This window comes from Ascaphus truei, chromosome 3 (genome assembly GCF_040206685.1).
Source record: "Ascaphus truei isolate aAscTru1 chromosome 3, aAscTru1.hap1, whole genome shotgun sequence".
Taxonomy (NCBI): domain Eukaryota; kingdom Metazoa; phylum Chordata; class Amphibia; order Anura; family Ascaphidae; genus Ascaphus; species Ascaphus truei.
This window is the reverse complement of record NC_134485.1, coordinates 57,036,234-57,048,841: the sequence shown is the minus strand read 5'-3', so window position 1 is coordinate 57,048,841 and position 12,608 is coordinate 57,036,234. Positions and strand designations below refer to the sequence as shown.

General features: G+C 40.6%; 1 protein-coding gene across 6 annotated transcripts in view; it reads right to left on the bottom strand.

The window, feature by feature from the left end:
• Positions 1-12,608, bottom strand: part of EPHA6 (EPH receptor A6) — an 833,380-nt gene that overhangs the window by 130,364 nt on the left and 690,408 nt on the right. For all 6 annotated transcript variants that reach the window (XM_075594038.1, XM_075594040.1, XM_075594039.1 and 3 more), the window contains 2 exons: positions 3,281-3,351; positions 2,461-2,586 (listed from right to left, as the gene is read on the bottom strand). In XM_075594038.1, coding sequence (XP_075450153.1) covers positions 2,461-2,586; positions 3,281-3,351 — 197 coding nt within the window. The remainder of the gene's footprint in view (positions 1-2,460; positions 2,587-3,280; positions 3,352-12,608) is intronic.

Genomic DNA, 12,608 nt, shown 5'->3' with positions numbered 1-12,608 from the left:
CCCAGGAAAGCCTTATATATAAAACCCAGGAGAGCCATTCAAACTGAAATGGGGTATCAGGTGCAGTCTACATTCTGACTATCACATGCTTCGTAAGAAAAATGTATATTCTGTATAGACTTATTTTCAACTGTATTAAAATATCCTATGTTCTGTTTAGTGACATATCAAAAGAAATCAAAATTACCTTACAAACAACCCATTTTCTGAATGTCATCCACAGCTCAACATATATGTATGAAGAAAACGTCAGAAAGCTTATTGGACTATACAGATTTAATTTTCTAGTGAACAGAATAGCTTTAGAGCCTCTTCTCCTTGTCTAGAAATAAACATACTGTAGCACAAAATAACACATTTAACATTTTCAAAAAAAGAACAGTGCATTTAGGTTGGATCAACATAAAAAATAAAACACTACCCATTACCCAGCAGCAGCCAATCAGGATGGAGGAAGCTGCCCAGCCCCTTAGCAACCACCCTGCTCGGGGACTACCCCACAGCCCCAAGCCGGCAGGTTACTAAGTACAGAGAGGTAATACCAGACACCTGGCAACCCTACGACATAAAGTGGTAACAGGAAGCAGCAATCCCCCACAAATAAATCTGGTGTAGTAACATATCCGGACGTTGTATCCTGGGACGAGCTATTAACTCCTTGTCTTTCATTTTGTTTAATAAAACTTCATTTTAGTTTTACATGTATGGCAGCCTCTGTTTCATCCATGTTAATTTTAAGAAATATTACACAATGAGTATTTTAAATGGCTCACATCGCTAAAAAGAAACAAACATTTGCAGAAAACAAAACAATATTTGGGGGATATTGGTTAAAGGTGGTTGCTCTGTTATTTTAATTCAAGATTCTTCCAATAGGGTGGGTGGAAAAGTTGAAGCCATTATCTTGGAAGAAAAACATTACATATACAACACAGTAGAGTACTTCTGACCAGTTTTAATTAACTTGAGACACATTATCTTAATTATCTTGGATCACATTACCAAATCTCCTAAACTCTATTGGGACTTCTACATGTGGCTGAGATCCATCTAATTAGAATTGTATGTCTTTTGTATTTTGTTTGAAATATCATGGTGGTTCATTAAAGGATGAACAAATGACAAATAAATAACCTTGTTGCTTATGATGTAGCCTAGTGTAACACTTCTTTTCTCTTTATTCATGTATTTAATTGGGTACCGCTGGATATTGTTTCTACCAGAAATCATCAAGATTGTAAATCAGTTAATGTTAGAATATACTGTATAATGGAAAGGGAATATATACTATATGTTTAATGAAGGGGGTGCTTATTTAGTCAATTGTGAAATGGTAGAAGAAACGAGGGTCATTAGTTCAAATAGGCAGTCAATTTTTATGATGATCACATAATAAAACATGTATTTTATTCAACGTACAAGAAAACTCATATCATGTTAAGGGCATAATAATCACGTTACAAAGCCCCGGAGGTGCATTTCTACGTGCTTATAGGAGCAAGGTAATGGGTTATCCAGCAGAATACACTGCCATTCTTTTTAGTTTTTAATTAAAATACACCAATGAAAAAGCTGTTTGCACGAAATATCTCACTAGTAATAAACACCTTTTATTTGTCATCGCTGAGAAGGAAAGTACATTATATTTGAAATCTGAATTGAGTGGCAGAACAATTACCAATCTTTTGTTAGCTTTGAACACAAGCTCCATTGTAGTCTGTAATAAAATAGTTATCTTGTGTTTTCTTATAATATGCACTGATATAGATGAGTCCTAATATGTGATGTCTTACAGGGTGTATAGGATGCAGACATATTTATGGGCAGATGAAAACAACTAATATTGAGTAAAAATGATACCATAATTGGGTAAAATATTGTATGTTTTGAAAACCATCTAGATGTTGAGATATTTTACTTGGTATTTGTGACAGTAAATTAAAAAAATGCAACATGTCCACCAGAGTCACTAATCGAAAGATGCTGATGTGGCCTTGTATTGGCTGCCAGAACAAGGATACCATGGCAACCCATGATGGTAAAAGTGGTTGTCCCATCATCTTTAATCTTCTGATTTTCTGTTGGGCCTAATTATGGACCTTTAGATGAAGATCAAGAGCATATACACAATATTCTCAGACTAAAGTGATACTGAAAGTTCTAAGCATCAAATATAGTATGTGGTCATAGGTAAAACATAGTACAGTAAGTGTTTATATTAATTGGAACTACATTAATATGAACACACTAGCATTCAATATAACAGTATTACTAACAATTTTAAAATAAGTTTAAAAAAAACTGTTGATGTTACAAGTACTAGCTATAAAATAAAAAATGTTTCCGAATGAACCAGTTTAAGCAATTCGTGTAATCATGATCACATGTAATCAATCTGCTCAGTTTACTCAATATATTCCTCAAAGCACAAAATATTGGAAGTATTTAAACTCTCTTTACCTGCTCCAATCACTCTTTCAATACGAATTCTGGAAGGATCTATCTCTTTTGCAAACTCATGGACGGCTAAAGAAGGGTCTTCATATGTGTCTGGATCAATGTAGGTTTTTATTCCTGGGAACTGTACTACATAGGAAAAAAGATTTCAGAACTAGTTAAAAGGTTCAAGGTGTATTCAGTTATTATTGCTAAATATATATGAAAGATAGTAGAAAAAGTGTTTTTTTTTGTTGTTTTTTTTAAAATATGATTTTTTGTTCTACCTTTTAAATAGTGGAGAAGACTCCAGTGCAAAATGTCTTAAGTTTTACATTTTATTTGAACTTACTGTAGAAAGATAGGATGACCTGTAACTGACCTCGTACCAACCCTCAACAGAAATGTAACCTTGCTGAGTTGTAAGGGAGTGGTATCAAATAACCCATGTAAATTAAGGCTTGCCATGATTTAAATCGTCCCACAGCAGCACCAAAGCACTTAAACCATTATTAGGAGTGGTTAAAACATCAGTGATTTCCAATGTTTTACAACTGAAGTGGCCCAGGTTTAGTCCTTAAGGGCCACCAACGGGCCAGGTTCAAGGCAATACATACCTAAGCATGTTTCAATGATAATTTAGGCACGTCTATTTGGTGAAATGTATTACATAAGAGACATGTTGATAACCTGGCCTGTTTGTAGACTGAGCTTGTTCTACATTCTTGTTCTACAACTGTGTTTGCGTAATGGATAAAAAAAAAAGTTAGAATGTATTTTTTTTAACAAGTAGAAAAACAAATTTGCTGTATAATCAGACACGATAAGTTGCTACATTACTCACAGTGTCTGTTCTGTAAATGTGCTCGTCTTTTCTCTTCAGATTTCATTTTGGCTTTTATATACCACTGGCACCTAGGAAGATAAAAGAAAACAGACACTAAATATATGACCTGTTGTAAGATTTATAAAGAGAAATCAATATGTTTTGTTAATTATTTGAATTTTAATAGACTACATTTTACAGACAGAATCAACCACAAGTTCCAACTCAGTGCTGTTATATTACACTCTTAGGCCAAGATTCATAAAGCTTTGTTATTAACTTAACAAGGCAGTCATTTAAGTTACAACCTCTTAAGTGCTAACAGGTACAGTACTGTATGTTCAAAGCTCACTAACACAGTGTTAAGTGCTGTTTCCAAGCCCTTGTGCTAGTATAACAGACATTACTGCTACTCATAAGTCATAGAGGTGTTCCCTGTATAAACGCGTACCCACAGAGCTCCGTTATAGTTATCATAGGGATTTTACGATGTGTTACTTGGGGGGAGTGAGGTGGGCAGAGAGAGAGAGACAACTGTGCTCACAAAAAGAGTGCACCGGAGATTCCCGGGAGATATGCTAATAGAGTCATTACAATATACTTTGCATATCCTATTAGCATATCTCCCATGCATCTCTCTCCTATCCAGGAAAACCCACATTTCAGGCTCTGGAAGGAGCTAACGCCACCTTTAGGTAAGAAAGGTGTAATGCGAATCATGTTAAGCTAACGCGAGGCATTGCTAATTTAACATGCCGTTAAGCCTATTCTAATGAGATAACCAACACCCGTTGGTTTGTCATATAATTAGCTTTGTGGATTGGCGTTAACCTCAGGGAACAGGACGTCCGTTACTGATTTCGATAACATGATGTTATGAGCCCTGACATAACTGAGCTTTGTGGATTCATTAAAGTATAATAGAAGTTAATAGGAGTTTCCATGCGATAGTGTCCTTATTGGCGCTATCACAATTTATTGAATAAATACAGAGTTGTACTGTGGTGGGTTGGCATAAAAAAATTAGTTTATGTTGGAATTTTTTAACCCATTAACTTTCGGAGAAACCTGCAAAGTATTCTGCTGAAGGAAGTAGTCACTGAGGGCTATTTACTTATGTCTCCCAGCTGCAAACCCAGTGCAAACAACAGCACTATGTTTTTAAAAGAAAATCAATCTTATGAAAATCAGTTATTTTCTACAGGTTTATCCCAGTTTTGCAGCCCGAAGATGCCAGCAAACAACTCCCATAGTGCTAAACTCTTAGTTTACGTAAGGAACAGGATACAAGTTGAGCTCAATACTCTAAAAGGTACTTGCAATCACTGTCATCTAAATCTGGAAAGTTGTCAATCTAACTATACATAGCAAAAGTCCAAAGGTTTTGTTAAACTTAAAACATAAAAACAATTACACATTTCATTTCAAATGTAGAATATACAAATTAAAAACGAACATTTATGGTAAGGGAATAACCCTAGGTTAAACAAGAAAGTAGCTCAGTGAGAATGTATGTGTACTTTTAGATATATTCTACAAAAATAACCACCAATCTTTTTATATATTTTTGTTTTTTCCCCAGCAGCAAGCACTGTTTTTGCTGACCACGTGCAGGTACCACATTAGCATACACACACTACCACCACTGAAAAACTGCTCCATGTAACTATGAACCTTGCAGTAAACAAATGTTTGTTGGGGATGTTAAATTCCTCTTTCCAAATGAATAATAATAATAACTTTATTTATATAGCACTTTTCTCCCAAAGCGACTCAAAACACTTCACAGTTACAAAAAGGAAAAAAAAGAAGAAAACATTTAGGGGCCTATTCTAAAAGCCTCGCTCGATAAGCCACTGATGAGGCAGCGAGACAAACTGTAACAGAAAAAAATGCTTTTTTTCTACATTGGATTGATGCCGGTAGTCTCTGGAGCTGATATCCATTAATATTAGCACTGGAGGCCCCGGCATGAATCCCATGCAATAAAAATGAATTTACAGGCAACTTCATTACCTTAGTGGCTAACCGCTAAGGCAATGAAGGGGTTAACCCCTCCCGCTACCCACCCACCAAGGGCCAAATACCCCCTTCACCCACCCCACTACCCACAATAAACATTAAAAACACAACAACACTAATACCCACCTCCTCTACCTGCACATGATTGATACCAGAGGCTGCGGATGTCTGGGGTCCTCAGGTGGTCCCCGTGGGTGCCTGGGGGCCCTCGGGTGATCCCTGCAGGTGTCTGGGGACACTCGGGTGGTCCCTGCGGGTGTCTGGGAGTAGTTGGGTGGTCACCGCAGGTGTCTAGGGGCCCTCGGTTAGTCCCCGCGGGTGTCCGGGGGCCCTTGGGTACATCCCCCCAACACATACAGTAATGGGCAAAATAACTATTATCCAGATATGGATAATGGCTCATTTGCCCATTACAAAATCGAACATTAGCCAGCCAGCATAAATAAAACTTTCCACTTACCCCTGCCATCATGAAGGGCATCCTCATCAGCATACTCCAGGTCCATGTCCTCCGTTGCCAGAAAGAATATAAGAAAAAATACAATCTAATGGCCCCTAACCCCTTAATCACCACTATAGTAATTAAGGGGTTAACACACCCTCCCCGCAATCCACCCGTGAGGTCTAACCACCGACCCCGGGACCACTATACCCACCCTCTACCCATTGATTGGCATAGTGGTACATTATAGCCATATAATATGGGCATGATAAGCCACTATAGCAGTCAATGGTCACCTTAATAAAAAAAGGATGAAGGCCAAAAATACACAATAATAAAAGATATACACAAGCACCTAAACACCCCAATTCAAGAAATAAAAGCACTAGCCAACCAATTTAAGAAATAAAAGCACTAGCCAACCAATTCAATAAATAAATAAAAGCTCTTGCCAACCAATTTAAGAAATAAAAGCACTAGCCAACCAATCAATTCAAGAAATAAAAGCACTAACCAACAAATCAATTAATTCATTTTAAACACTAGCCAACAAAACAATTAATGAATTTAAACCAGTAGCCAACAAAACAAAAAATTACTTTAAAACGCTAACCAATTCTAAAATGTACTAAAAACAAGCCATCCAAATTCAAAACAATTTAATCCAAACAATAAACAGAAATCGAAAAAAATAACAATCAATAGAAAACAAGCATTTTATGAAGGCTTATAGTATAGGCCCCATAAAGTTTATAAACGATACCAAAACACAAGGAAGTTAAGCCGAGCTGAAATGCACTGTTTTATCTTGAAATGTATTCACCCTGAAACATTTTCAGATTACTGTAGTACTGGTGAACACATGCTGAGGAATGTCACTGTTTGTATCCAGCTTATATAGTATACACACATAAAGTAAAGAATGAAAACAACTACTGTAAATCAACTATACAGTTAGAAAAATACAATAGGATTTCTTATAGAAGGAACCCATACAGTATTCCAGCATTCACATTGTGGCAGTGGTTCCGGAGTGCAGACTTTCCCAGGATACATAAATGGTAATATAGAAAGACAATATACTGCAGAACTCTGTTGGAACAATGAATCTGGGGTAAAGTGGACAAGATTATTCCCACTCACGTGAGGATAGATCAACTCCAGTTCTTAAGACCCCCCTCACCAATCCACCCCCCAGTGGGTCAGGTTTTCAGGATATCTGTGCTTCAGCACAGGTGGCTCAATCTTTCCCTGCTTCAGTACAGGAGTCTTAATCAGTCCTTGCTTCAGCACAGGTGGCTCAATCAGAGCCTCTGATTGAGCCTCCTGGGCTGAAGCTACAGTAGAATATCCTGAAAATCTGACCAGTTGTGGGGGCTTGAGGACTGAACTTGAGCACCCCTGAAAACGCCTGAATAGATCTATCCTCACGTTAGTGGGAATAATCTTGTCCACCTTACCCCAGATTCATTGTTCCAACAGTGTTGCACTACAGTATTGTCTTCCTATATTACACGTTATATATCCTGGGAAAGTCAGCGCTCCGGGGGCTTGCCAGATGATTGGGACAAGCCTTGTTTTGAAGACGCTGCACTGTACCAAAGGACTGTATTGTAAATACACACTTTTTATCTTTTCTCATATTCACAGAATATATCGGAATATTCCCACATTCTACTGTATATATATTTTTTTTTTTAGTTTTTTAACGATTCTGTATTGTACATTGACATATACATTGAAACAAAGTATCATGTAAAAAAAACCATATGCCTACATCGTTTACATGAAAAGCCAGACAATATTTTGATTCCAACTCTTTAGATTTTCTGTTAAATCTGAGGCCTGCCTTTCACACCTTTAATCGTGTGCACATTCTATATTTCACTATCTAAAGATTTTGTTTTATATATATATATATATATATATATATATATATATATATATATATATATATAATACTGTATATATATATATATATCACATGATGTTTTTAAACACTTTACTTAAAGTGAATTGTTGCGCTTGAACTGTTCTCTGACACGTCACGTATCACATGGTAAATACATTCTTGTGACCATTTGTGGTGGGTCTAACACATTACATTTTGCAGTTATCAATTAAGTTATTCTTTTGCACTCTTATATCAAATTAACAGCACAAAGTGCACAACAGGGCACAATTTCTAAGGAATTACCACAACCTTTTTTGGCATATCTTTGGCATTACACCTTTCAGCATGTTCTTTGCAATGATTTGAAATGAATTCTGCTTCCTCACGGTGGATAATCATTCAGTGGATAAACCAGCAGGTGCTTATCTCACCCTGCCTCTCCAATATGAATAGACTCATCAGAAGACTTGTGATGCGACAGTTCATCAAATTGCTCATTCTAAATAGTGTAGCATAACACATCTGCAAGGCACCAATCCAATTCTTCAAAGTGAAATTTGTTTTAAATTCCCCAGCAAATTGAGTATTTATTTACAATTTCCTAGCCCCGGTGTTCACAGAATCATTTCCAATGAATGCTCCCTTATCACTGTACTTAAATGATACTTCAAAATAAATTCATATCTCATAGCCATATGATTGAAACAGTTCCAATCAGCACATTTCCAAAACCCATCAGTACCACTAATGTTGTTGAAGAGGCAATATAAGCAGCTTCTTTTTTTTTTTTAAACGTATTTTTGTTTTAATATATGTAGCATTTGATTACCTTTATTGACAACTAATTACCTAAGCTGCCGATCGATTTAGTTCTCCCGTGATCGATCAGCAAAGATCCTGCTTCCCAGAGTTCGCTAAATGGCTGCCTTTCAGTTTTCAAATCAATCCTTCAAGTCAGTGTAACTCAGCAGCTACAATGTATTCTTACATGACTAAGGTAACATTATCTATTGTTACAGTTGGCAGTTCAAATTGCTGGGAATATTGGCAACAAATTATCATGAGCAGGAAAGTGTTACAAAGATCTTGCACTGCTGGGGAGGTGGCTAAAACCTGCTATAGAAATCAAAGGATGCTCAGTATATTAAAACTCATTAAAATTACATTAAAAGCAGAATTTAAAAATTAAAATAGGTAGTAAGTATTATCTAATACTACAGAAGTGATTTATTTATAAAAACACACATGTAGGATATTTCTTGGATTGCTAGAGCTGCAGCGGCCGTTATTCGAACACTTCACGCGTTGTGTACATCGGAATTCCGACGTCATGATGTGGGATGTCTTCCAACCTTACCGCCTTAAGACGCGAGTGTGGCAAGTGCAGAAAATGGCATTTTAGAGTTTTGGTTTTTAACACCTTTAATTGACACCATAGCACATTACTGTACACATTGCAATTCATTCATTTCATTGCACCCAAAGAAACAGAATCCATGAAATTCAACAAAGCAATCGTGATAAGCGCGGGTGCATGGGGCGATTGGCCGCGTTCATGCTGCGTGGAGTACAGCAGGGCACACAAAATCGGTGCCGTGATTTGTTCGAATAACGGTCGCTGCAGCTGTACTTTAAATTATGGCAGGGGGGGGGGGGAGTGGGCAAAGAGAGAATGAGGATATAATCAATGTTGCTACAGTAATGTCTATTACATATATTGATGAACTTTGTTCTAATTAACATGGGATACTTTCATTTTGTAATTCCATATTCGGTGAAAATCACTTTCTTAATTTTATTCTTTTAATCCTGCCTTAGGCCTCGCACATGGTCAAAAAGACCGTGCTGAGGCGCGCTGAGCTGCGCTGAGGGGAAACATTATCCCTATCAGTGCGGCTTTAGACGCCGCTTCCGCAGGCGTGCGGAGGCGTGTGGAATTTCAGCCGACAGACAAATTTTAGATTTCCCGCTAAGGGAAGCGCAGGGCCCGTCACGTGACTGCCATAAGCCAATGGCAGTCCGTGACGTGGCGAGCTAGCCCCGTCTCCTGCTCCGCTTCCCACCCGGCATACAAGCGCGATCGCTGACGCTCATGCGGGGACAAGAAAAATCTCCTGCTTGAGCAGGAGAGCATGAGCGTCAGCGCTGCCCAGCTCCTCCCTGCACCATGTCCCAGGCCTTATACCTTTCTCACTGACTGCCCCACACCTCTGGAATGCCTTTCCCCTCAATATCCGATTAGCACCCCCTCTATCCACGTTCAAGACCCATCTTAAAATTCACCCCCTTACTGAAGCATATGAGTAGCTCTGTGGCTGATACAGTACTTCACACTTCGTGCATTGACCTTATCCCCTTACAGACAGACGCACTTACCAGAACATCTTCCTACGGTTTCTGTACGTTCTCCCTACTTACCACTTAGATTGCAAGCTCTTTGGGGCAGGGACTCCTTTTCCTAAATGTTACTTTTACCTGTATGTCTGAAGCTCTTCTTCCCATTGTGTGTTATTTGTACTATTTGTTATTTATATTGTTAAGCAAAAATTGATCGGGCCTCCAAGCAATTTCTTTATTCCATCTCAGTAAATAAAAAAAACAACATGTCGTGGGGGACAACGAAGACTTTTAACGTTTCGCAACGTCATGTCACTACGTCAGAGGTGTTCTACTCACATTCTATCTTGGATCCTGGTGCTCCTGGGAGTATGCCATATTGTCACTATAAATTCTTATTATGTCTTTTATGTTCAATTCATTTCAGGACACAATGGCACTGGATTCGTGATTTAACTAATTTCCATCCCACATGAGAGAGAAAATAATTGAATGACACCATTGCCAACAATGGTGTGCAAGAACTGAATTAAATAACCCTGAGCAAGCGATCGATTACAGGAGAACGAATCACTTGTCAGTGTGCAGATTGTATTGATACACATATTGAATGGGAAATAAAATTTTATATATATATATATATATATATATATATATATATATATATATATATATATATGTATATGTATATATATATAATTTTATTTCCCATTATATATATATATATATATATATATATATATATATATATATATATATATATATATATATATATATATATATACACAGTGTTCGACAAATAGGCATAACCACATGCCCGTGGCGAGTGGATATAGGCCGCTGGCGAGCCGGGCTGCGGCTCTATGAATTCCCCTGCTCGCGCCAATTTTTTTTTTTTAATAAATAAATAATCCCATTCCCTCATTGGGTTGACGCGGGGAGGTGATGCGGTGCTGCGGCGGCGTCCGCTTCCGCTTGGGGGGGGTGCGACAGGGATGGGTGAGGGCGACAGGGATAGGGTGAGGGCGACAGGGATAGGGTGAGGGCGACAGGGAAAGTTTGAGGGCGACAGGGAAAGTTTGAGGGCGACAGGGAAGGGTGAGGGCGACAGGGATGGGTGAGGGGGAAAGGGTAAAGGCAACAGGGAAAGGGTGAGGGCGACAGGGAGAGGGTGAGGGCGACAGGGAAAGGGTGAGGGCGACAGGGAAAGGGTGAGGGCGACAGGGAAAGGGTGAGGGCGACAGGGAAAGGGTGAGGGCGACAGGGAAAGGGTGAGGGCGACAGGGAAAGGGTGAGGGTGACACAGGGAGAGGGTGACACAGGGAGAGGGTGACACAGGGAGAGGGTGACACAGGGAGAGGGTGACACAGGGAGAGGGTGACACAGGGAGAGGGTGACACAGGGAGAGGGTGACACAGGGAGAGGGTGAGGTTAACACAGGGAGAGGGTGATAGGGAGAGGGTGACAGGGAGAGGGTGACAGGGAGAGAGGATAACACACACACTCACTCACTCACAGACACACACTCACTCACACACACACACTCATAGACACACACTCACAGACACACACTCACTCACAGACACACACTCACTCACATACACACACACTCACACTCACAGACACACACTCACTCAGACACTCACAGACACACACACACAGTCAGTCAGTCAGTCAGTCACACACACAGTCACTCACACACGCACACAGTCACTTAGTCACACACACACAGACACACACACACACACACACACACACACACACACACACACACACACACACACAGTCACTGTCTCACACTCACACACTCACCCACTGTCACTCACACACATACACTCACCCGCAAGGCAGGGGGGGTCGCACATGTCAGCAGTGGGCCCTCCACACAGCAGGAGGGCCTCCGCACGGCAGCGGGCCCTCCGCATGGCAGGAGGGCCTCTGCAAGGCATGGGAGAAGGGGTGCCCCCCCTTCAGAGGCGGACACCGCCGCAGCACCCCCCCCAAGCGGAAGCGGACACCGCCGCAGAACCGCATCACCCCCCGAAGAGGAAGCCGCAGCACCACCCCCCCCTTGAAGTGGACGCCGCCGCTGCCGCAGCAGCCTACCTCCCGCCCCGGGCAACAAGCGGGGACCCTCCCAGCCTACCTCCCGGCCTGGGCAGCAAGCGGGGACCCCCCTCAGCCTACCTCCCGCCCCGGGCAGCAAGCGGGGACCCCCCAGCCTACCTCCCGCCCCAGGCAGCAAGCGGGGATTGGGGGCAGGGGGGGGGGGAGATCGGGGGGCAGGGGGGGAGGACATCAGGGGCAGGGGGGGGAAGGGGCTAACCCAGAGCTGCCAGCCGGCCCTCTTCTCTGCGTCAACCCAATGAGGGAGGGGGATTATTTATTTATTTTAAAAAAAAATTGGCGCGAGCAGGGGAATTCATAAAGCCGCAGCACGGCTCGCCAGCGGCCTAAATCCACTCGCCATGGGCATGTGGTTATGCCTATTTGTCGAAAACTGTAAATATATATATATATATTTTTTAAATGGCAGCTTGAACTGTAGCTTTAATTCCTTGACTGCGCATGTGTCTTCTCCCTTAATTACTGACTCAGAGTATACCATGTATAGCGATGGCTGGTCCAGCTAGCTCTCTGCCTACCTTGTC